Raw genomic sequence first — 26,185 nt, 5'->3', positions numbered from 1 at the left:
CCCTCAGACTCTGTGTTATTAACCTGCTGGGTTCTTTTCGTTTTAGCTAAGGAACTCCCAAATGTTTAACAAAGCAAGGAAATGATGAATCTTACATATTTGAAGGCATATAATGAGTGGATTTTGAAGGGTCAAATCCTCTAATTCTCAGTCACATAACTGATGCATTTGCTGGTTCTTTACCTGCCTAAATGCTTGTGACCTGCCCACAACACACCATCAAAACATCAGAGAGTGGTGTCACTCACAGAGGACCTGTCCATTAACTGCCATTCTCACGGAGCAGCTTCAGCAGTTTTGTGATAGGCCCCAAGTATCTCTAAACTGCACTGAAAATCTGCCTCTCTGCATACTCACCTGTAAATCCGTCTGACTGCTGCGACCTCTGACAACCAGAGATAATGGCACAGACTATTTGCACATAAATTGATTGACTCAGTTGTCACAAGCATCCAGCATGTTTTGGTATGTCCTTAGGTATTCACAGTAACTCTATGGAGCTAGCAGATACAGCACAAGATCTATGGGAAGGAGTTCCTTGTCCTTCTGGAACTGCATCTAGAGACTGAATAAGAAGGCCCAGAGCACCCCACACATAACACTTATTTTTAGGCAACTGAATCAACTCCAATATATATACCCTTTTAAAATAAATAAAAAAGTGCAATAGTGCTAGTCCTTTTCTTGCAGGGTGGTCCTGGAAATTGGCCTCTGATATGCTTTATAAAGCAGCCATATGGAATAATTGGGGGGGGGGGGGGAAAAAAAAAATAAAAGGGAACACTCACATTTCATTTTTTTCCACTTATGTGCTTTGCTGTTTTCCAAATTTTTGCACCAACTTCTTTGTTTCTTTTATAATTTGAAGTATTTAAATTAGTGAATCCCAGATCTGACTCCTTAGTAACATTTGTACAGCGCAGTTCAGTTGGAGACACTTTCTGTATCACGTGCAATCTTATAGCCCAATCCAAACCCAAATCATAAAACCATGGGATCTCACATGATCACAGCCCTGCCAAGTACAAGATTCTCCTTCCTTAAGGATTTAATACTCTGTACTGGATAGACACCAAGAGGAGGGAATGTGCAGCATGGGATGACTGCAAAACTGAGTATCACGGTGGAGCGCAGCAGTCTCAATTTATTTTCCCCTCTTCTCAGTAAGTGTGATCACTGAATGTGAGTAGTCACTACAGCAACTTGAATACTTTCCTCCTCATCTTCAAAAAAAAAAAAAAAAAACCAAACCCCACCCAAACGAAAAGTAATGGACGACAAAATGAAAGTCAAAAGAAAAACAGCAGTATCTATTTAATTTTAACATAAATGCAAGTTACACAATTTCTTGAGACTCTGATTTGTAAGAAAAGGAAACATGGAAATTAAGGCTATTATTTCCCCTCAAAAAAAAAAAAAAAATCTAAAGACAGCATCCAAGCAACTCCCATTGTAATTGAATCAAATCCTCTTCATGAATTCAGAGGTACAATGCTGAAGCCAGGCTCCCAGAACCTCCTATTGCCGAGAACACTGTGGGTTTTCAGAACCAGGTTTTTGGACTAGTTCCATCTACTTTTAAAGTGCATAGTCTGTAGAAGAGTACATGTGAAAATAAACTGTATTTGTCTTCTTCCCAAACACTATGTCTCACTTCAAATTACTTTGTAACTTGTAAAACTGTTTTACACAGGCACAGAACTGGGATAATATTGTCGTAAGTAGTAAGTGCAAGTTTCCATACAGTTCTTGAATTATGGAACATCGATGGCTGTCACGTTTGTCTCAAGCTAGTGGAATTCTCTATCACTGAAGTAACAGGCTAAGTCAACACTTACATTTCTGAACACTTCAGAAATGACGAAGAAAAAAACGTGTAAACATAGAAGGGTAGTTTTGCTACAGTTAAAAAATACAACAGCTTATAGAGAAATTTCTGTTCTTGTTTCTGCCAATGTAAACAAGATCAATGGAGTTAGATTTCTATCCACACGAACACATCCTTTGGCCCTATTCACTTACAGGTCTGGTACCCTTCCCTGCTAAAACTCTGCAAATTACAAACTCTGCCACTTACTACTTTTTTCCAACTAGTTTACACCAGGCTTATAATTTGGAGTATTATTTATGTCACACCTGCACTGTACTCATTAACCTCTTCTATACTTACTTATGCACCATCAAGGGCTTTAACGCTAACTGCTTCTATACCTCTTTCCTGTTGCTCCACTGTATTCTACTGGCATCAATATAGAATGACCATGTCATCTAATCCTTCCACAGAGTGAAGAAACACTTAATAGCCTGCATGAAATAATATGTAAGTAGAAATAAAATTTCATAAGGCACAACTCAAGCCCGAGACAGGAATTTGTTTCCAGGGCAATAGCCGCTTTTCAGCAGATGCTCAATCTTTTGTAAGGCAGTTGCATAACAGCACAAAACTGGAACTTTTCCTTATGTAGAACATCACTGGGTTCCTCCGCCAAGAAAGGATCATGGAAATTCCTGCCCCAGCAAATACCCACTGGGATAAAAGAACAATTACCAATTGATCCATGGTACAGCCAAGCTGAAAATATTTGACTGTATACTTGAAGTTTATCCTACTGAAATCAATTTGTACAGTTCCAACCTTCAAGAAGCTTAGAAAAAGAACTTACAAACTCCATAGATTACTAACAAAATCTCCCCACAGAATACAGATAAAAGTTAAATCAAAACACATTTTTAGTGCTCACATTTTGAGTGACTCCTTGCAATACGAAAATGGCAATATCCCACCCAGGAATGTACTAAGAGAGGTATTGAGTATAGTTTCCTCTCAGTTAAAATGTACATAATATTAGCTCTGGTTTTTTGCTCTCTAAGTCTTCCCAAGGCAGGTCTTTTACAAAAACAGACAGAAATCTAACTGTATGGAGGCATCATTATTTATATAAACTCCCACTCAGGAGCGTGCTCTTAAATGAAAAAACGTTGGGTCTGAGGGCAGGGAAGGGAGATTGTGGAGGGTGAAAGTAAGGAAGGTGACTTCCAGATCCCAGTCTGAGTTGGAAGGGAAGGGGTGTCCAGGAGTCAGAGGCGGGCTGTGTTCCCAGGAGAGACTAGGTTACTGTCAGTGTAGTACCCACAGATGCATTTAAACTACCATCACAGGTAAATATGATGCCAGAGTCCATTCTCCAAACTGATACATTTTACTCCAGTATGAATTACCTCGCTAAAAACACAAAATCTACCCACAGACTTCTGCTACGTAAATAATTAGGGAGGAAAGGCATTGATTCCAGAATTATACCAAAATATGTAAAGATACCCTCGTTAGTATCACTGCAAACATCTAAAACTTGCCATTACATGAAATACAGTTATTAGTAATACTGCAGATATCTAATACTTGCCATTAGAAAACTGTAGAAATTAGTCTATTGCTGAAATTTTACTTTTCATTCTTGAATGTTCTAGAAGGGCCACATTCAGATAGGATTGGTGCCTTTCTTGTTAACAAAAGATCCAAGGAAACTAAGTGCAAACAATTTTCTTGGCCTCGTTGGCATTGTAGACTTCTCTCTTTAGTTACCAGCTGACCATGAGTCATAAACAAATTTTGCTGCTACTGTATCTTCAACCGCCATCCCTGAAAAAGAATTAAAGTCACCTTCAAACAATTCTTCAGCTGTACAAAATAATTTAGCTTTGGAAGGGAACAAGAGGACTCAGGAAATTATCTGCCTTGACAGGAATAGAAATCATTCCCCATCCCGAACACCTACAGTGTTACATTCAAAGTTTATAGCCATCATGTAACTGTTAGGTGTGCTATATGAAGTTAATGTAATAGCATGAATCTAATTTTCAGTGTTCATATCACAACTTGGCCTTTTCGGACATGTCATGCAGCTCAGAGCATGGTAATCCGCTCCTGCTCTTTCCCCCAAACATCAACTCCAACCCCCCAGTACACTGTCACATTGTCTGTATGTCAGACAGACTCCACGGGCGTAACAGCAGGGTATTCGGGTTGGAGCTGTATTAATAAACGCTGCAGTCACGTGTTGAACAACTGTGAAACGGAACATGTACTTCCTCCTATTGTTTGTTTGCTTTCCTATCACTTTTCATTACATCAGTCCTGCTAGATAAATAAAAAAGGAGAAGGGAAAATGCAAATCACATTCTAGTTTCTTGGGGACAGTGCATTACCACAGCAGTTTTGAAGATGATCAGCAGCTTTCCCACGCATGGGGGACCTAATAAATAATAAGGCATTGTTTTCTGTCAGACTTGTACACAGGAGGGGTTGTTCTTACCCAGTGATTTAAACACTGTTGTTTTCTCAGGCAGGGCTGGTTTTGTACCCTTCACTACCTCTCCCAGCTCAGCAAAAATCTCTGCCTGTGAAACAAATACATATTTATACAAAAACATAATATCCATATATATGTTAAGAGAAAAACTTTTTTTCTGAGTGACTTCAAAAGAAAGAACTCCTCCAGTTCTGCTATCCCAGAACTGATTCCTTTCCATGATGAAGCAGATCAGCATTCAGACAAATAATATAGAAACTGGACAGAAATCACAGAGGAGTGGAACGGTTTTCAGAGAAGAACAGCTGGCAGACTTTCCTCACTCAGTAAGTTTTTTTACAGTGGATAGCTTGTTACTTATCCAACAAAACACATGGGATTCCACACACCTTACCATATCTGGATCTCTTATGTTAAACCTCAAAAGTGGAAATCATATTTGTTCTGCAAAAACATTAAAAGAGAAAAAGAAAACTCCATTAAACCTAAAAGAGTCCCTGCCGTCAGATTTCTGCAGATCACTAACTGTCTGCTTGGCTTCTGTCGTCCATTCTCTAGAGGCCTGATGCGTGTCAATCACACTGAAATCTTATGGGAAGAAAGTTCCAGGTTTTAATAAATAGATTTTAAAAACACTTAACGTAATTACCAAACATTGCAAGAAATGTAGGTCTTTCAAAAACAATACGTTGTTGTTGTACACAAAGGCCAATGCTAAAACATGCTACCGTAATACGGTGTCATGTAGTGGCTGATACAGAGCTTGCATGGTTTTGGCATAGACATGCAGAAGTCTCAGTTTGAAAGCAGTTTATCTTTCAGCCTGTGCCTGGAAAGTGTTAACAACTACATTTGATGCTCTAAAAAGTTTCAGTGCAGCACATCATCAGTACCAACTCATTTCAAATGCAAGCCAATTGCCACAAAAATAAAGTCCATAATTTAAGAAAGTCTTACCCCTGATAATATAACATCTCCCGATTCCATAAGAGCAGCCTCTCTGGAATCCACAAACAGAACGGAATTCTTCATCAGTTCATCATCCAGTTCTCTCCAGTCTGGTCTGCTTGCTCCAACAGCTAAGACAACAAAACTGATGAACTTGGGAGGAATGTTTAAAACAAATTCAAACCACACTTTGTCCAAGACATGTGCGAAGTAACAATGGACATTATTGTGGAGATCTAATATACAAACAATCTGATGTTAGCACTGGAGACATGTTGATTGATAAATTAACAAAAAAATAGGATGGGCCTGAGCAACTGGGAAAAAGCCTGGATTTCTCTCAACCTGGCCTCAGCTGTAACGCTGACATATATATGGCCTGTTTCTGTGAGGTGCTAACCCCCTAAATTTCCACTGATGTCAATGAAGGATGACATTGTGTCCAACCCTCCCAATTACAGCTCATTGAAATGTACAGCATCCTTGACCTCTAGTCATGCAGATGCTGCTGCTGACAAGAGTCTTACATTCCCCACAAGCACAGGCAGAACAACTGGAATCAATCGGCCTTTGCCTTTCAACCTGCTGAAGCATTAAACTGCAGCTCTTCAGGAAGCAGAAGTGAGATTCTTTGCTGGCACTGTTTCCACCTCTTTGGTACACTAGTCAAACTGCTCCTTCCAAATAATGCTGACAGCGAAGAGAAGGGGAAGTAGCACTGCTTAGCCCTTCCTCATCTCATAACTATACAAGAAATGTAAAGATATATGTAACTACGTACAGGTACAAAACAAAAAAGCCTTTGCCAGCAGCTTTGAAAATGACACCGATAAATAGGTGTGACATAATTACTCTTTTCTGCTTACAGAGGCACTGTTAGAATAAACGTTGATCACCTGGTGACACAACTCAAGGAAGATAAGGTTATACAGACAACTCTTCTGCAGACAAACAGTAACCTGTTTCTGCAACTGCCAAATTAACAGGTTTTCGTTGCTTTTTATTTTTTTAAACAGAGTTAACTAACATCTAATACAGCTCCTCTAAAACATTCAATATTTGTCAGCTGAATATCCTTGTCAGCAGACTCTGGGTAGCTGAGGCAGAAGAAATTAATCTCCCTCTGTCCATTATCTCTTGTACCCTTATCTTTCATCAGATCATTACCAAACACCCTGAATTTTATAGTCCTTTTATTTGGTTCAGATTGTGTTTGTCATATGTTTATAGAGAAAAGTAAGATTTGAAGAATCCCTCAATTATCCTGAGCAGATGAAAACCAAAGTATTGTGCAACAAAGACTTGCACATGCAGAGTTCAATGTTATTAATTAGGATTTTTCAACCTATAGCCTTCTATTATTTCCTTGTAACCTTATAAGTAGTGCAAGTTGAGCAGATTATGGATTATCTGGAGAAACAGAAAACAAATCAAGGAGCTTAACTTTTTAAATACAGCAGAACCACTATCAACTTATTACGGGCTAAAAAAAACCCCAAAACCCCAGTTATACTGTAGTCAAATGTTTTTTAAAAGTGTCCAACTGTTATGGAATAATAAATTCCATGTTGCCTGAATGCCTCTTCAAGCAGCACAAATGCCTCAATGGAGGGGGAAAAAAAAAGGCAAAGAAAGGAGAGGGTCTTTGTGTATGTGTCGCCTCAGTGACTGTAGACCTTAATTGATTTTGGTCGTACTTCTGGCTTCCGTGCTGTGACATAACATAGACAACATTCAATGACAAAGGACTAAATTGAGTTTGAAAAATTGGTAGGATGCTGCTGGAATGGGGGACCTTTCTTTAAATCATTCCCTTTGACAAGTCGCTTTTGTCTTATTACCATGCTATTTGGAAAGTGCACAAGGTCATCTGAAGCAGGCCCATGGTTAATAAAATAAACAAATGTGGGCATGTCCAGAGACTCCAAACAATAGTGTGGCAAAATCATTGCAAGGCAGGCAAAAAAAAAAAGCCCCCCAAACCTCACCATAATTAGAGGTCAAATTATGAAGTTCTTAACTCAGTTATTGTATCTTTTTAACTCAAGTAAAAAAAAAAAAAACTAAAACAAAAAACAATGTGATCAGCCCAAAAAGGAACAAACAGAGGAGCTTACAAAATTGAGTGAAGAAAAGATGACAGCTACCAGGGAAACATTACAACGAGCAGGAGTCACTCTGGAAATAACACATTTGTATGGGTTATTTCAATAGAGAGCAAGGTTAGCATCAAATGACAACATGGTGGCAAAGATGATGCACCACTAGGGAAAAAAGCATATCCCATGCTCTAGGAAACATCCAGTGCTGGAATATGCAGGAGTTCTGGCTCCAGACAACCAGGAAGACAGGGCTGGGAAAAGGGGTCTTCACTAAAGGGGAAAAGTCAAAATGGAAAGAACATTCATTCTGAGAAGCAGAGAGTACTGCTTTTCAACAGTTTTTCATGCTAAACAATGTGATAATAAACGTATCCTTTAAACGATGAGAACATAGCATACCATTGATATGGGCACCTGGTTTTACCCAGTCTCCAAATAAAATTGGTGTCGTTGCCATAGTGACTGTTATAATCACATCAGCCCCAGTAACTGCCTCCTGAGCAGAAGAGCAGACCTGCACTAGACCATTAACTGAATTAGCAAGCTTCACCGCTTTCTCTTTGGTGCGATTCCATATCCTGACCTTCAAGGAAAAAAAGACAAACAGATTAGCTTGGAGAATTTCTCCTTGCTGAAACAGAACACTTTGTTTCAGTTTTCAGTAGATAGTTACACATATCCTAAAGGTGGGTTTCTTCTCCTTTAATGTTCTCATCATACAAGCGACTAAATTTCATGTGTGTGCAGCTACATTTGAATGACTGTTTTTTGATGCCAGAATAACAGCTCCTTTTAGAGCTGTATTTATAAAATACAAATATTTCCAATACATATATTTAAAGGAAAGTTACAGAAAGCTTATCCAAGTATGGCATATGCAGTAGAATTTTCCCAGTCAGAGAGAAAAAGCCAGCTGAAACGACTTTGTTTCCAACCTTTTTTTTTTTTTTAAAAGACCAACATTTGAGCAAGAAATTCTACAGCTGTTCAGACTATTCTTGAGTTCTGTAGAAACAGAATCAAAATATGATTAATCCCTTAACTGCTGTTGTGGGTTGACCTTGGCTGGATGCCAGGTGCCCACCAAGCCACTTTATCACTCCCTTCCTCAGCCGGGGGGGGGATGGGGGCGGAGAAAATAAGATAAAGGCAGTTTAATAAAGCAAAGGCCACACACAGAAGCAAAGGAAAACAAGAGATTTATTCTCTACTTCCCATTAGCAGTGGCAGTCCAGCCACTTCCTGGTACGCGTAGTGGTTGCTCCGAAAGACAAACGTCATAATAACGAATGCCCCCCCTTCCTCCTCCTTTCTCCTAGCTTTTATTGCTGAGCAGACATCATATGGTATGGAATATCCCTTTGGTCAGTTTGGGTCAGCTGTCCTGGCTGTGTCCCTTCCCAAGATCTTGCCCATCCCCAGCCTAGTGGTGAGGGGGGAATGTTGGAGAGACAGCCTTGGTGCTGTGCCAGCACTGCTCAGCAGCAGCCAAAACACTGGTGTGTTAGCAACACCTTGCTAGCTACCAATACAAAGCACAGCACTATGAAGGCTGCTATGGGGAAAATTAACTCCATCTCAGACTCAATACAACTTCATTGGCTGTACTTTATTTATAATAAGTGCTCCTGAAACATAATAGAGAAAAATAAATGTATCCTGTTAAGATGTGTCCATTACCTCTTTAAATGTGAACAGCTCTGTGAAGATATCATAATGGCTATATGCTTGAACACCAGCTCCCAAAATGCACAGCACTTCTGCAAAAGCTGGCATTAACAACTAAAAAGTATCAAATATAAAAAAAAAAAGAATATGTAAGGACAATATATTAACAGATACGACAAATATATATCAAAATACTACAAAAGAAAGCAGTATCCTTAGCTCTTTTAAACAAAAAAAAAATGTTTTTATGCAAAAGCTAGTATTGATTCATATTAATATAAAACAATATTCAATTACCACTATATATATATATTTTTTTTTTTTTAATGCAAAAGCTAGTGTCAATAGCACCAAAGTACATCTTGGCTTAATTCTGGTTTTGATTTGTCCGACTCTTGAAATTCAGACTTAACATGCAACAGCATGAGCCAATGCAAATTCTGGGGCCTTGGCACACTAATATTAGTATAGTGTATTACACTTACGTGACTAATTAAGTGTAAAACCATCGTGTTGATGTTCTGCACTAGCTGAAAACAGGACTCATAATACCAAAAGCTATCAGTACTTAAAGTGGTAGCTGCATGGGTAAACTGGTCCTGGCAGCCCCACACTAAACCTTCTTTTTCAATTCACTCAAGCCATAAATCATACCACAAGCATATCTTGGCATTGTAAGAGCCATAATACGTGTGCATCAAGCATTGTAAAAATAGGGATGGTTCTGAGGAACAAATATTAAAATTCAGTTTTATAGCTGCTTTTGGTTTTCTAGTTTAGTTCTTGCCTGTGATTCACCAGTACTTGGCAAAGGGGAAGAGAGGGCTGCTGGAGTCCAGCCCTCAACTATCCTTGTGTCTTGTTTATGCCTTTGCTGTGGCCACTCGCTTCTGTATAAAAAACTTCAGAATTGTCTAGGCTCTCAACACTTATTCTGCTGCAAATAAATTGAAAAAAATCTCATTGATCTCATTTTTCAGTAGCAAGAACTCTTTTTAATGTTCCTTTCAAAGGCTCTGAAGCATTGATTTCAAAGGTTCCTTGCATAAAAGCATGGGTCTTTGAAAAGCAGATGCCATAAAGAGGACAAGATGACAACTATGAGCTAAACTCAAACACTCCTGAAAACTTCCCAAAACAACAGACGACAATGAAGGATCTAATCTTGAAGTCCCTTCAGCAGCCAAGCTCCTTTGAGGCCAGCAGAGCTTTGACTGTGTAAAAACTGTCAGAACTGCCCAAGTATAGAATGGCTGAGATGAATGAGGTCCTATAACCTCATGTCCGAGGAATCCATTGTAAATTGTTCTGTCCCTTGGTTCAGGGGAAGCTCTTGGGGACAGGTTCTTCACTCCAATTTTATGTCAGTTTAGCTCTATTGCCATGGATAGAGTCACGCTGGCATGAAGACTGCCACTAATGAAGTGGTGAGATCAGCCTTCATTCTGATGCAAAGCTGATGGGTGAAAAACAGAAGTATTTTTCAGCTCTGGCCCTCTTCTTATTGCCTCATCCTTTGAGGTGAAGACTAAAACACTGCTGTGCAATGGACAGTGACTTGCTCTCTTCCCACTATTAGCAGCCCAGCCAAATATAGTTTTAAAAAAGAATTCAACAATTTCCAACCAAAATTGAAATGATGTAAAGCAACATACAGCAAGATACACCTCACCTGTCTTCAGACACTGAAGTTTATGGCTGTAGTCAGGGACAGTCATCTGGAAATCTTCCAGTGACAGAGGAACTGATAGACAGACAGCCACCTCTGAACAAGTCATCCATCTATTCTGGGCATCATTTATCTTAAGAGGACCCACACTGCCCCCTGGAAATGTGCCTTTTTCCTCTTTTTCCAGGTCCAGTGCAACCCACCTGTCCTGGCCCGACAGCAGAAAATGTACATCTAAACAAAATTTAATTTATCACCACAGCTACATCACCCAAAGCCGTAAAGGAGCATGTTAACACAAGCACAAAAGAAAGAAAATGACAGAGGAAGACACCTCAGTAAACTCCCAGAAGAGCATGCAGAACAAGCCACAAAAACATAGCTCAGACTCCTTCTCCAATCACACACAAAGTGTTAATGCCAGACATGACTCACTCAAAACAGAAAACTCCGATTTTAAGTTTTCCCTGAAGGTACATATGTTATCACAAATCTAATTTTAAGCTGTATTTGATGAAAATTCACACACACTGAAAGCTGTTGACATCATTCCTTCTAGTTATTTTATATATATAACACCACTAAATCTGTCCTGATTTAGGAAACAGAAGACATACCTTGGTAGCAATTGCAGAAACTGCAGCTGTTCGTTTTGCTGTAATGACACTGCCATCTAGGACCTTTAAAAAAAAAAAAAAGTTTAAACAGACTGAAATGAACACTGAAAATATGAGTAAATACCAAACATTTTCATCCGATTTGTGAATTATGTGATATTACAGGGCACAGATGAAAATACAGAAGTTGGTAATTACTGTTATAGCAACCACAAGCCATATAAAATCACATGTTTAAACTGGGCAGATTCTCTGTCTGTTCCAGTTCTTCCATGTCATTCCACCAGCACAAATGGAGTGAAAACTGGTCAGAGCTGAGCCACCCCTAATTCACACAGCTCTTCGTGCATTGCACTTCCCTGGCTCTTCCAATGCAGGGAATAGATCGATGTAACTGCAATACTCCGCACTCCAGTAAGACCAGGGACCAGTGCAAGCTGGCAGTCATTCACGAGTCCTGCACTGTCTTGGTCTGTACAAAGGGATGACAGGGAAACATAGAATTCCTTTAACGTGTATCACACACAGTGGGGCACTCCTGCCTCAATGTGCATTAGCTACTGTGTACAAATGAATCAAGGGTCTTAAAAAGCTGACATGTTTTCTGATACAGTTTAGGAATAAAAGCCCAATAGTTTTCTTGACCAGTTTTGGCCCTTTAGTAATCATTATTACTAAAGTGTAATGAAAATGGTCAATATTCTTTAAAAATTCTTATATTTTTTAAACAAACAAAAAAATCAGACTCTGAATACTATTCCCTGTTATACCAATTGTAAATCTCTTTAGATTTAACTTAAGATGGTTCAAGATCAATTCTTTATTCAGCAAGTTTTTTTTTTTTTCCCCTTTCAAATGCAAGGTAATGTCCCTGATCATTTCTCTTTCAAGTCACTCTGAGTCAACAGATTCCCTTCACATCACAAGTAGCAGTAAAGAGCAGCCAAGAGTACAGTTTAACACATATGAAAGATATAAGACTTTAGGCCAAATCCTCATTTGGCACAAACACATTTTCATTGATGATGTAGGTAAACTCAGGCCAATTTACACCAGTTCCAGCTTCTAAGAATCAGAAGGGAGAAGTGACAGAGCATTAACAGAGGAGAATGCAGAAGCATGCATGAAACTCACAGCTTTTAAAGAACCATTTCTTGGGTCAAATAAGAGGACTGTCGCTTGGTGAGAAGGGACAGAGGAATCCTTCTTGTGCTCATAAAAAGTCACCAACTTGGTTGTCAGAGCATCATCTGTGGCACTGTAAGCAGGCATGACTCCGAGGAACCTTGTAAGAGAATTACTTATGTACCTTTAAGCACGGGAAGCTACAGCCACCGGAGTGGTTAACATCAAATGGCTCCTGACCGGTTAATCAGTAACTGGGTACCAACGACCTTTCGCGATGCTCCAATTCCTTCCATCCCGTCCCTTCCTCGCCGCTACCCCCGTTCCTCGCTCCGGAAGGGGCGCACCTCCTCCCGCCGGCGGGCGCGGGCCGCATTCCCCCACCGTCCCCTTCCCGGGGCTCCGCTAGGCGCCCACCCTCCCGCAGCGCCCACCCCGGCGCCGGGAAGCCAGCCCCGCTGCCCGCCCGCCTCACCCGCCGTGCCGGTGCACCGGCACCACGGTGCGCACGGGCTGCACGACGCCTCCCGCCGCGCCGGCCGAGAAGTTGGCGAGAGCGGCCTCCAGCGCCGGGAGCAGGAGGCTGGCACGGTGCAGGTGCTTCTCCACCTCCTCGGCACCGATGAAGACGGGCGGAGTCGAGCCCATGGCGAGCACCAGACGGGCAGCAGCACGGCGTACCGCTCCGCACCACCGCTAAGTACTCGGCGGGGCGCCCCCGCCCCCCGTCCCGGCCCCGCCGCCGCCCGCCCCGCGGCGGCACCGCCCCGCGGCCCACCCCGCACCCGCGCTGCGGGCCGCCGGGGTCCCAGCTTCCCCTCCGCGCTCCCCTCACGGGCATGGCGGACACACACCACCGCCGCCCCCCGCCCCGACCGCTAAGGGCCGTGCCGCGGCTCGAGGCGAGCTCCGACGCCCCGGGAACGGCCGCGCGCCCTCAGGCACCACCGGTCGCCGCCGCCGCCACCCGTCCTCAAGCACCGCCGCGGGGGAAGGCGGCTGCGAACGCCACGAAATGGGTCCGCCGTGATTTATTTACGGTTCACCACAGCCCGGACGCACCACCGGGACCCCCGCGCCCCGAGGGGTGGAACAGCCCCCCGGTGACCGGGAGGCGGTGGCACTCTGCGCATGCGCACAGCCGCCTCGGAAGCCCGCGAGGTGTCGCGCTAGCCTCAAGGCGTGATTCTAAGCACGAGCAGTAGAGTTCGGGCATTCGCTCGCTAGAAAGTCAAACCGGCGCACGGCGTGCCGGGAAGGCAGAGTCTTCCTCCGAGGGAGCCATCGTCTCCTCGCCAGGGCCGAGCTGAGGGGTGCGGAAGGATGAAGGGATTCCCGGTGGTCGCGCGTTCCCTCTCGGTGAGGGCGACCTGGAGGCGTTGTGCGCGGTGGGGGAGAGGCATAGACGGCGGTGACAGCGGTTGTCCGGGCCCTGGGGGCTGCGGGCGGGCCTGACCCCAGCTAGCCCCGGGCGGCGAGCCGGGCTGGCGGGTAGTGGGCAGTCGATTGAGCGAGCTGCGTTCGTGGCTGTGGGGCTGTCTGCGAGGGGCGTGGGTGGGGGCCAAGGGCGGGGTCGAGCCGGCCGGGCGGATGGCGGAGCGGGGCGACGGGGCTGAAGGTCAGACAGGCCGCGGGCCGGGCCCGGGACGGCCTGCGCGCAGCTCCGTGGCTGGGAGCTCCAGCCGGGGTGAGGGGCTCCCCGGGGGTCTCCCCCGAGGCCTCTCCCGGGAGCGGCCGACGAGGCAGGGCCGCCCGTATGGCCGGAGAGAGGGGAGGAGCGGTCTCTGAGGGCATCCTTTCTCGCTGGGGAAGTTTCAGCTGCTTGTGGCAAGGTGGTGCCCTTGGCAAGTGGGCTCGGCTCGTCCTGGAGGCGTGGAGGGGACAGAGGGCTTGTTCTGCTGCGAAAAGGATTGTTGAGCCGGCAGACAGCTGGAATATAGCTTGTGTTAGGTCTCTGCTGGAAGTGCTCTCTTGAGTAAGATGGCAAATGACTTTGGAGTCACAGAATGTTTGTGAGTCAATTTTAGACATGCACTAGTAGTTCATAAATAAGTAGGCTTAGAGACTAAAATTAGGTTTCTTAACAAATTTGTGGTGGGGGAAGAAAGGAGTTTTTCCAAGACTCAAAATACATTGAACAGAGTCTGTGGCAAAGCAAGTGGAATTATGTCATTAGTATCACTACAACTGAGTACAGCAGTGCTTCTGTCGCTTGGTTTTTACTTTAAGATGTATGGGAATGAAGTTATTTTCTTAATGTGAAAAGAAGAGTAATAAATAAATTTATTTTACAAGTATAAGAAAGTTCCAAAAAGGGTGGAAGAGAATAGCATTTAAGATTTGAAATAGATAGTCTTGTCATTTGTGTTGCCGGCTACTGAAGGGAAGGCTCTTGTGATGTTCCCCCCTTCAGTTTGAAGGCCTGCGTCTGGTTATTACTCTGCAGTTTGGGGACTTGCATATGCGTCCTCTTTGTACGCAGCAGTCAGTGTAGGTAGGTTGGTGTTCTGAGAGGTGACTGTTTAGGAGCTGAACTGCCTACACCTAAGAAATTAGAAAGTTATCTCTAAAGTTGTGTTCTGCGTATGTGGATTGCTCTACCTGTTTGTTCAGTTAATTGCTATACAGTGGTCCTACAGGCTATATAGTATTAGTAGAGGCTCCCACTGCACAACAGCAAAGAGGGGGGAAAAAAGCTTTCTGACAGTCCTATTTCTTGAACTTCCAGAGACCTTGTGTAAGTCATTGCACAGGTTCCAACAGTGATGTAAAAAATGATCAGAGGAATTACAAGGAAATCAGTGTTTTTACACTGGGGCTTGAAGTCGTTCATTGTATTTCTACTTTAAAATTAGTTGCTTTTTCAGTATGTAATGGAACATGTGATGAACTAATTCAGGAAATCCATTCTCTTATGCTTTCTCCTCTAGAAGAGACTTTACTCACTTAAAGTAGCTCCTAAAGTTGCAACCTCAGCAACTGCAGAACGAGTGAAATTATCTCCAGAGTCTGAGGATCTTGAGGTCAGTATGAATACTGGTATTTTTTTCTCTCTCCTTATGTGTTTTTTAAAACTCAATCCGAGCAGAACTGTGACAGTACTTCCAGTGGATGACTAAACCAAATTTTTTCTTTTTAATACAGATCACAAAATTACCAAATGGCTTAATTATTGCGTCTCTGGAAAACTTTTCTCCAGCTTCAAGAATTGGTGTGTTTATTAAAGCAGGCAGCAGATATGAAACCGCTAGTAACTTGGGAACTGCTCACTTGCTTCGTCTTGCATCTAATTTGGTAGGTGTTTATCCTCTTTGTTACTGTGTTGGCAGCAGATGAAATGGTGGAAGGTTTATGATAGCAAAAAGAAACGCTATGGTAAAATTTAATGTAAGAGATCTTATAAAGTGGAGAACAATGTACATTGATTCTCGGTTACCTGGTTCAGGTGCAGGAGAAATGTCATTACTTCCTGGAAGACAGGCAGTGATATTTAGAATTATGCTCTCCAGTGGCGTCTTAAACTATATACCTGTAATACATCTATATCAAGCTATGCACATAACTCATTTAAGCTGCAGTAAAAGTTAATTTGGGTGGCTCAATTTTGTGTGTGCGTGTGTAATATTTCTGAATAGTTTTTCTTACTACTGCCGTCAAGATATTTTAAGCTCTTTGTTTTGCCTTCCTGTTTTATGCCTAGCTTCAGTTACACAAGATGCTGTAGGGGCAGATACGTATCAGCAGGTTCAAAAAAGAGTCAGATTCATTGATAGCAGGTCCTTAAACAGTTGCTAAAAGGAATAACTCCTGTAGGAATGCAGGAATACTGTTGAATGGGTTGTGGGATATTATATTTAAACAACCTCTTCTGCTGCCACTGTCAGGTACAGAACATTTGGCTAGAAGTCCCATGGGCTTGACCCACTGTGGCCGTTCCCCTTGTTCCTGTTTATCTCAATTGCTGTCTGGCTCTAGCTGCAGATGTAAACACGGCCTCTCTTGCACACCAGCCAGGCTGTGACAATTAGAGCTACACAGCACCACTGACATGTCTTTGACTGCTGTTATATGGGTTCAATCCACAGCAGTTTCAGGCAGAAAAAAAAAAATAACGTCGTAGCTGCTTATTACCTCCTTCCCAACTGCTGCCTGAAGTTACTTTCCTCAGACAGCTGTCAGCGTAATAGTATGTGTAGGCATTCCTTGCCCTGGTTTTGTCAAGCTTATCTAATTCAAAGAATCCTATTAAATGTCCAAGCAAACCTGGATCATTCTAGAATGGGGCTGGGGAGCAAATATGTGAGCAATTACAGTGGAAAATCAGAGAGGATGATAGAAATGATTGGGAGTAGGGATGCAGTAAGCTGGCTCAACTTTTCAAAATGGCTTCTGTATACATGAATAAACAGATACTGTTTCAACGTTGCCTGAGCACTGAACCTCAGGCAAATCTGTTCTTAAAATAGCTGGAATTTTAAGTTGCCTTTTTTTTTTTTTTTTTTTTTTTTTTTTAAATAGACTACTAAAGGAGCATCATCCTTCCGGATTACCCGTGGCATTGAAGCTGTTGGGGGCAGCCTAAGGTTTGTAGCCACATATAAAGATAGTCTGTCTTGGTAAAATGCAAACAAGCTATATGGCTAAAGGAAACTTACAACAATAAGCATAACAATATGTAGGTGGATAAGCTCAGTGTGGTAATGGTACTTGAATGGTGAACGTTGACAAGGAACGTCTTTTGTACTTCTCGTGCACCCATGATTTGTATTTTAAAAACACCTTTCAGTTAACAAAATATAAATGTTGTGTACCTGGAAGAAATATAATTTGTCCAGAAAGTTTAATGTTCTTTCTGCCTTTTCAGGCTTCAAGATTAAACTTCCTGAAGTCAGTAGATATTTTTTTTTTTCTCCATCTTTTGTGAATAGATACCACTCATCATACTGCAATTTTGGGAACAATTCAGACAGTAGTTGGCTTTCGTGATTTGAGAGTTTAAAGCCTAGAAAACAAGCGTAAGAGAAATAAAAGAGGGATCTCGCTGTGCCTGCTTTCTTGCAATGTATCTTGAAATCATCCAGTAAGATTGTTTTATATAGAATTTGGTTAAAAGCAGTGTTTTATATAACTTGAGACTCCATCCTTTTCTGTTCCTGTTAATCACAAATGTGTTGAAGCAAGTGGAAAAGAACAACTATGTTTTCTGCCCAAAGAGAATAATTTCTAAATTGCCTTGTTTAATACATATCCATGTTTTTCTTCAAGTTTTGCCCTTCAGCCTTATTTGTTGTTTTGTCTTGAATTATCATGGTATCTTAAATTCTAATGGTCACAAGACACTTGTTATTACTTGAATACTTAAGATACGAGTTTTAGTTATGTCTGTTTCTGCTGTGTGTGTATCACTCCTTTAAACACTCACCTCAAGCAGATTTAAGGTTAACTAGAGATTCTAGTCCGTATCTTGCTGACAAATTCAATCAATGGGGAATATGTGTGAAAATCTACTTCTATGTTCTCTGCTGAAATGGATTTTGTATTTTTTCTCATTTAGCGTGTACTCAACAAGAGAGAAAATGACTTACTCTGTTGAATGCCTGCGTGATTATGTGTAGGTATCTAGATATGCTGTAAATGGAATTACTGCATTCTTTACAAACTGCTCTGTAGTAAAATAGAGACCTATCATTTTACAGGGTAGAAGTAATACCTATTTTCATGTTTTTGTAAGAAATCAATAAATTACTGTGTTAATATTCAACTTCTGTATCATGTTACTGAGCATACGAATGCTACAGAACTAAAACTGAATTCTCATACTTTGTACAGCAGTGCTAATAACTACTCTGGCTCGAGTGATATATTGTGTTGTTAATGTGTTGCTTACAGATTAGTCTGAATTGCTTTCAACTTCAGAAGAAAGACATGCTACTTCTATTGTGTTTAATGCCTTTGTAACTTCTTTTATCTAGTGATACAGTAATGGAGTACCTTCTTAATGTCACCACAGCACCAGAGTTCAGACCATGGGAAGTAACTGATCTTCAGCCACAATTAAAAGTTGACAAAGCAATTGCATTTCAGAATCCTCAAGTTGGTAAGTGTATTTTCTGGTCCACTGCTTTGGCTTCATGCGAGTTTCTTCAAAATGAAAAACTTCGGAAAAAATAGAGTTTTCCTTTTGCTCTGTCACATGACCATTTAATTTTTCAGCTTTTCCCTGTTGATAGGTATGGTCTTTCTGTTGTTAGGGAACTTTTTTTTTATAAATACACAAGTTTTTCCAGCCCGTGCATAACGGTTAGCAAGTAACATGCTGAAAACAGCTTACACCATTCTCCTTGACAGCTTCCATTTTACCTTTTTAATTTTTTTTAAGTACAACCAAAGAATGTGCAAGTCATGACTGTTGTTGACAATATAGTTGCAGCAGCTTGTGTTCTGAAAACAATATTTAGGTATTACTCATCAATGTGGAAACAGTGTTCTACAAATGACTTCTTGAATTTGTGTGGTTATTTTGGTATAAAAACAATATGTATTTTCATTACACTGAAAGTGGATTCCAGCTTTAGGGTTATTAATTTAGGTTTGTGGGCTTTAAAAAAAAAAAAAAAGCAAACACAAAGCCTCAGCCAAACCAAGCCTATTCCAATATATCTTGTGTTATTTAACTCTAGTCATCCAAGTTCACTCAGGTAGTTCTACACAATAAACATCATTTGTACTACTCTGTGAAGTGTGCTCACCTTCATAACCCATTAAAGGTGACAGCATAATCTTGGGCTTTGGAAAATCTCTGGCTTATATTGAAGTGTTACTATTTTTTTAAATCAGAATCAAGAACAATCCTTGTGTTTTAAACTTGTATCAACTACAGGTTGGTTTCATAGTAATTTAATATTTTCAGTTACAGTTAAGTTCAGAAACAGAACTATGAAGAAAGGAATGTCATCTTTCTCTTGAGGAAAGAGTATGAACAAATACAAGGAGAATATCAAACAGCAATGAGTAGAATGCTATTGGATGCAAGAAAAAAACTAATGAGAAGGGAACTGAAGACACTAGCATCCTTCATCTGCATAGGGAGATAGATGAGACATCTCACAAAGCTACAAATAGTATTATAAACAGCCTGTTCTTTCTCAAGCTCAAGAACAAGGGATGCTTACAGTGAAGATGATGATTCTGAAACTAGTTAAAAGGATGTTGGGGTTTGCTGTTGTTTTCTACTGCTCCCCTTCCCCCAAACACTGATTGCATTTATAGCTTGTTGTTAAGGCCAAAAAGTTGAGCATATGCAAATTACTAGATTTTTAATAAGTTAGAAAAGAATAGAAGCACTCAGACCAGGTTCTGTTGCCCGAGGATTTGGATGAAACTTCCATGTGTATTGGATTATTCCAGACCTGCTTTTGCAGATCTTCTGGTCCTTGAAGTGGACCACAGCTATGTTTCACTGGGGTAACATTTAGTTTCATTCATAATCTTCATTAAAAGTGGCTCTTGTGTTAATCATCATCACCGAAACTTTGTTCCTCTTAGGAGTGCTGGAAAACTTGCACGCTGCAGCTTACAAAAATGCTCTGGCAAACCCCTTATATTGTCCAGATTATGCAATTGGAAAAATTACTTCTGAGCAGGTAGGATTATTTGTGTTGTGTTACAAGTCTGTTTCAGTTTCTTTATCAAGGATAGATGATGATACTTGAGAGAGAAGATTAATTTAGTAAATATACAGTCAGTATTTACTATCTTATTAGTAAATGGTGCTAAAATAATTTATTTCTGTGCAGCTTTTAGTATTGGGTATAGAACTCACGTTCACATTTAGAGAGGTGGTTAATGTCAGTAGCTTTCTGTTGATAGTAAGGCTGTCAATGAAATGGAAGTGTTCTTGTATGAAAGGGTTTTGTAGTTGTCACTGGAGAATGCGTAAAGTGCTGTTCTATAGACGGTTCCTTTTGGCAGCATTGCTGCTGCTGAACAGGGGATGTCAGAAACACACTTGCCATTTTTGTTTTTTATACAAAATACCCTAAAATGTGAATTTACTGTTGCAGCTTCACCATTTTGTACAGAACAATTTCACAAGTGCGAGAATGGCTCTTGTAGGAATAGGTATGTATGTTCTTTAATGGACACTGCAATTCATAAGGGAAAACTACTGTAGCAATTTGAGTTCTCTGTAGAAGTAAAATGTTACGGCATACTTAAAACACTTTTATGTAACTGCTGTAGCTTTTTCAATGCCATTACATTACTTGGAATAACTATTGTATTGCAGGTGTAAAGCACTCTGACTTAAAGCAAGTTGCAGAGCACTTTCTAAATATCCGAAGTGGAGCTGGTATTTCTAGTGCAAAGGCTGTCTATCGAGGCGGTAAGTATGTTTCTTGTATCTGTTCTGAAGGACTGATTTTCTGTTTATTATAAATGTACTAGTGTTCAAAGTTGCAACTGAAAACTATATAGTTGCACTAAATGCTGTACATGGAAAGTGACAGTTCAGAGGCATCTCCCATCTAAATAAGCAGAGGATATTCCCCACCATGGAAAGTTCTGGGATAAAACTGAACCCATATCTCCAACAAAGCTTTATCTGCAAGATCATTTATTCCATAAAGTGAAAAACAAGCTGGCATATGGTTTCTCATGGCATTTTTGGGAAGATTCCCTTAAGAGTAGATTAAGGACTGTCTAGAAGTGGTGGTAGGCTTTCTTTTTAGGGAAGATCTGTTAGAATGTTGCAAGTCTTTCATAAAAGACAAAGCAATGCTTAGCTCTTTCAGAGCAGTATCTGGTACTAATACCAATAGCTATTCTTTAGTTGGAGTATTGGATTACTCTGTAAACAGATGGGGGGGGGGGGGGAAATAAAGTTTCCAACATTTAATATTTGACTGGAATAACTTCAGTTTCTATAAAACAGGATAAATATTATTATGAACAGAAGGTACGCTACTTTTCTGGGTATTTGTTATCTGGAGACTCACTGAGTTTTATCATCTCATACTATGTATGGTTTAGGGTCAGGTTCAAATAAGGCATAGTAAGGTACCTGGTTTTGTGCTTGCAAGAAAATTTTTGAATGTAAAGGACTTTTTAAAATGACCTACAGCCTACTAACAGCTTCTTGCTGTCTTCCTGAGTGGACATGCAATAACTTCACACCCTGGCTTCTCTCTCATGAAACTAACTCCTGGCTAGAAATGTTTCCTTTCCATGCCTCTGAATGTAGAGTAGTTTCTAACTGAACACTGCATTACCTTTTATTCTGTTGTTGTATTTTTAGGAGAAATCAGAGAACAGAATGGTGACAGCCTTGTCCATGCTGCTATAGTAACAGAAGGAGCTGCTGTTGGGAGTGCAGAAGCAAATGCATTCAGTGTTCTTCAGCATGTTTTAGGTGCTGGACCCCTTATCAAGAGGGGAAGCAATGTTACCAGCAAATTATCCCAGGGTATTGCTAAAGCAACTACCCAGCCATTTGACGTAAGTTCAAAGGGTTACTGTACTCTAATATTTTAAGTAAAATGCATACTATCCTTTGAAGAGGTTACTACGTCCAGCGAGAATCTTAATTAGTTCATTCTTGCACAAGTTACAATATTTCAGAGAAGCCTTCCAGTCTGATCTTTCCTCTGCACAGATGGAGTTTAGCTTCCTGAATTACAGTATTTTAGATCCTACTAGTAATTATTTTCCTGTGCTTGATACTGGGTTGTTCTGATACTTGAAACAGTTGATAATAATGTTTGTTTTGCAGGCTTCCGCATTTAATGTTAATTACTCTGATTCTGGACTCTTTGGGTTTTATACCATATCCCAGGCTCCAAATGCTGGGGAGGTGAGTTGCTGATTAGAATTTAAGTATCAACAACATAACCCTCAAACTAGTGTTTTGATTTGAGATAGTGACTGATTCATCTGCAAAAAGTCAGTTCATCTGGTTTCTTGTATAAGAATGCTGCGTGTTCAGTTTTGACTTAGCTCTGTAAGCTGGGAATGAGACTTGCTTTCTGGGAAGTACAAATGCCTAATACGAACTAGAGCTAGTAAAATACCTTGAATTGCTGACTGCAATTGCTGATTTACATGTGTAAGCTTAACTATATCATGAGGAACGTGCTGGCTCTTGAAGCTGGCAGAACTGAATACTCTCGTGAAAAATGGTGAGACCATGCAAATTAATGTGGTGTTGCAGTTTAAATCCACACTGGGTTTTGTGTCTCACTTTGGCATTTATTACAGTGGTTCTAGTTTTGTTCTAAAGCTGTTCAGCATTGAGTTCAGGCTAACAATCCTAACACTGTCAGCTGCTCTCCCCTGAAGTTTTTAAGGCGTCAGATAATAGAAATAACATGTTGAAATTTAATGCTGGAAGAAGTCTTAAATGATTTAATTTTCCTCAGGTCATTAAAGCTGCTTTGAACCAGATAAAGGCAGTTGCTCAGGGCAGCATCACCGACGACGATGTCACAAAGGCAAAGTAAGTGCATAAAGAACTGTCTTGTGTGTTGTAAAGAGAAGTTTCTTAACATGTAGCTACTTGTCAAACATTTAGACTATTCTGTACAGCAGAGCTTGTCATTGTCCTGTAATTATTTCTGTGGGGAACTGCTCACTTTCCTGTGTTAAAACTGAAGCACTGTCAATACTCTTTTTTTCAAAGCTATGCTGATTTTCTGCTAGTGGTATTTCCTAATAAAAACTTGTTAGATAAGTGTTAATATTTTCTGAAAACCATTTCAGTGTAAGAAATTAGCAAGTATCAGCAGATGCTGTCATTTTAATCATACTCTGTAGTATTAAGATGTATTTAAATTAGAATCCTAAATTGCATTATTTAGGTAGTTCCCTTTACAGTTGCACTGCAGCAATTCCCAAAACAGTTATATTAAGCAATCTTCTGCATCTTCAAAGAATAGTAGTAATGAGGGTCTGCAAGTGTAAAGCACTGAATTAGTGATGTTACATCTAAGTGCTCAAAATACGTGCCCCTAGAATATTTGAGATGGGGGAAAATTACTATTAGAGATGCAGTAATACCAACAAAGTTTTAGAGTTTCTAATGTATAGAGGGTTGTGCACATTAGTTGGTGCTTGATCTCCAAGTAGTGTTAAACTGCACTGAGCCTCTAAAACTGTAGTCGTGCAATACAACAATATAGTACAGATTCACTCAAGTAGCAAAATTAAAATATTGTCTGTTGCATATATAAAATACTTACAAGACTCCACATAAAGCTTGATCACACAAAACATGATAACCTAGACACGATTGGTTGTGCCTTAGTCACTAGTAGCTAAATGGTGAATTCTGGACCTTTATATTTGGCAGTGTTAGTTTTGTGTGTTGGGTTTTTGTTTTGTTTTGTAGGGGGTTTTGTAACAAAGTTGCCTAGTATTAGGGAGTTACACATAGTGCTGTGGCTTTGGGGGGAGGGGGGGAGTTTCCCTTCTGAAATGGTTTCACATATTTTCTATATTGCTCTTTTTCCTTTAGTGACAAAAAAAAACCCCAAAAACCAAATTCAAGGTCACTGATATTGCAGAGTCTTGCAATTCAGTCAAAAATACCAGGCTACTTAATCATATTCTATTGGAATAAACCTTTTTCTGCCATTTTGACTTTTAAAAAAGAATAGAAGGACTAGCTTATGAAAATAAGATTGTCATATGTAGCAGTGAGACTGCATGAAACAGAAAAAACAGTATGAACTTGCTGTCTTTTAACAGAACATGGAACTATTGCACAAGGAGCCTAACCATTTACATTCATTGCTTCTTTGTCGCTTACAGCAAAATTGCTCTGCGTACATCTGGTCTTGATGAGAAACTGGAATCCATTTTAAACCTAATTTTTAAACTTGATAGATTAGTTTGTCTAATTCCTGGGATACCTGCATTAGTTAATTCAAACAGAAACAAATTCTGAGCTAGAGATCTTCTGACTGTGTGGGGTGGCTGATCATTCCAAGGCAGTAGGTGTTCAAGTACCCTGTCATTTTCATGCTCGGACTATTTGTGGTGCCTCTTTCCTAACTACAGAACCCTTCCATACTTGAAAAGAAAAGCCTTTCAAAATGGAGAGGAATCTTGAAAACTTAAACATTACGAAAACCTCATTGCACTTGTGGGGGTGATCGGGAAGGTAATAACAGGACTTACATGCTTACTTATCCTTAATGCTTTGTTTGATGGCAGAAATCAACTGAAAGCCACCTATTTGATGTCAGTGGAGACTGCAGCAGGGTTACTGAATGAAATTGGCTCCGAATCACTGGTTTCTGGCACACACACATCACCATCTGTTGTTGCTCAAAAAATCGACTCTGTAGCCACTGCTGATGTTGTGAATGTAAGTATGTGTCAGCATCTACAGGTGTTCCTTAATCAGTATAAGTTTGGGTTTTTTATACAAAACTGGTGCTCATTTGTGTGTGTTTATAAACACACACGTACTATCTTTAAAAAAAAAAGCAACTAATTTACAAATCCCAGCTGGCTATCTTTTGATGTCTTTGTTAACAGAAGACCCTTTAATCCAATACACTGTAAAACTAGTGTAGCTGGGAGTATGTGAAATTCTCATCTACTTCGCTTAAATTTACCAAAACTGCCAACTAGTATTCATGGAAAACTTGATATTGGTTCCCCTGCAGGCACTTCTGTGTCAAGGCTGTTAGGATTCCTGAGTCTAGAATATTTGGTGTGCTTAATAAAACAATTAGGCTTTCAGTGATAAATTGATGTAACTGCATTGCTATTCCAAATTATCTTGTTGCTTATACTTGAAGCAAACTTCATACAGAATCCATCAGAAAGAGAAATTCTAAGACAAAATCTGTTTTTTCACAGTCATCACTAATTTGTGTTGCAGTAGCAACTGGCAATAGCTTTAGTAATAAGGAGAGATCCACTGTATCTTGTGCTGTAATAATTATTCTAGGAATAACCATTTTCGAAGAGTTTACGCCTTTTATATCCAACTGTCATTCTGCCATTCCTGTTTAGATTATAAAGTAACAAAGAGCTGGATTAGAAGCAAGTAAGTTTAGACAGCAAAAGGAAAATTGTTTACTTGATGATGTACTATAGTAGTGTTGGGATTCGTTGTTTGTTTTAATAACTTGAAGCTGAGGCTATGAGCAGCAAGATAAACTCTGTTGTAGCGATTATTTCCTTATATCCGTCTTTCTGATTTATTTGCAGGCTGCAAAGAAGTTCATCAGTGGGAAGAAATCAATGGCAGCTAGTGGGGATTTGGGAAATACTCCTTTTCTTGATGAGCTGTAAAACACAACTGGGATGCGGATTCAAGATGGACCTGAGCTCTAAGTCACCTATGTTCTAAATAGATTACGACTAACTTGTTATTTATGAATTCAGTTCTTTCAGAAAATTTATCTGGAGTAATTGCGGGCTTGCACTCATCAAATAAAGTGCTGAGTTCATACATTTTGTGTTGAGTTTTTTCCACTGAAAATGGTATCTAAAATGCTGATAAGTCTGGCTCTGTACATTGAAGGTAAAACTACAGTGAGAAAATAAGGTGACTTTTAGTCGATGTAAAAAATAGATACATCAAAAATGATCACTGTGAGGAAGACAAATACTGTAATTGCCACTAGTTGTCCATGTATTCTTGTATGTTCAGGACAAGTTCTTGATAAACTGTCTCCACCATCCTTGTATCAAGCAAATGAAAAAACTTACCTTCAAACAAAGATGAATATATTA

General features: G+C 40.3%; 2 protein-coding genes across 2 annotated transcripts; one reads left to right on the top strand and one right to left on the bottom strand.

Moving 5' to 3' along the window:
• Positions 1-1,283: 1,283 nt before the first annotated feature.
• CRYM (crystallin mu) lies at positions 1,284-13,087 on the bottom strand. Its single transcript, XM_050906303.1, has 8 exons — positions 12,915-13,087; positions 12,449-12,599; positions 11,315-11,377; positions 9,041-9,142; positions 7,760-7,943; positions 5,268-5,389; positions 4,314-4,398; positions 1,284-3,640 (listed from the first exon to the last, which is right to left on the bottom strand). Exons 1-8 carry the CDS (start codon positions 13,085-13,087, stop codon positions 3,576-3,578), a joined length of 945 nt encoding a protein of 314 aa, XP_050762260.1. The 3' UTR covers positions 1,284-3,575.
• A 580-nt stretch (positions 13,088-13,667) lies between these two features.
• LOC127022589 (cytochrome b-c1 complex subunit 2, mitochondrial) lies at positions 13,668-25,903 on the top strand. Its single transcript, XM_050906221.1, has 14 exons — positions 13,668-13,798; positions 15,370-15,462; positions 15,584-15,733; positions 16,958-17,022; positions 17,994-18,050; positions 18,412-18,536; positions 19,985-20,082; positions 20,503-20,560; positions 20,727-20,822; positions 21,735-21,934; positions 22,209-22,289; positions 22,855-22,931; positions 24,650-24,803; positions 25,658-25,903. The coding sequence occupies exons 1-14, from the start codon at positions 13,763-13,765 to the stop codon at positions 25,739-25,741; spliced, it is 1,374 nt and encodes a 457-aa protein (XP_050762178.1). The 5' UTR covers positions 13,668-13,762; the 3' UTR covers positions 25,742-25,903.
• Positions 25,904-26,185: the final 282 nt, after the last annotated feature.

Source organism: Gymnogyps californianus, chromosome 15 (assembly GCF_018139145.2).
Source record: "Gymnogyps californianus isolate 813 chromosome 15, ASM1813914v2, whole genome shotgun sequence".
Lineage (NCBI taxonomy): Eukaryota > Metazoa > Chordata > Aves > Accipitriformes > Cathartidae > Gymnogyps > Gymnogyps californianus.
The sequence above is the reverse complement of the archived record's forward strand: the minus strand, read 5'-3'. Positions and strand labels throughout refer to the sequence as shown.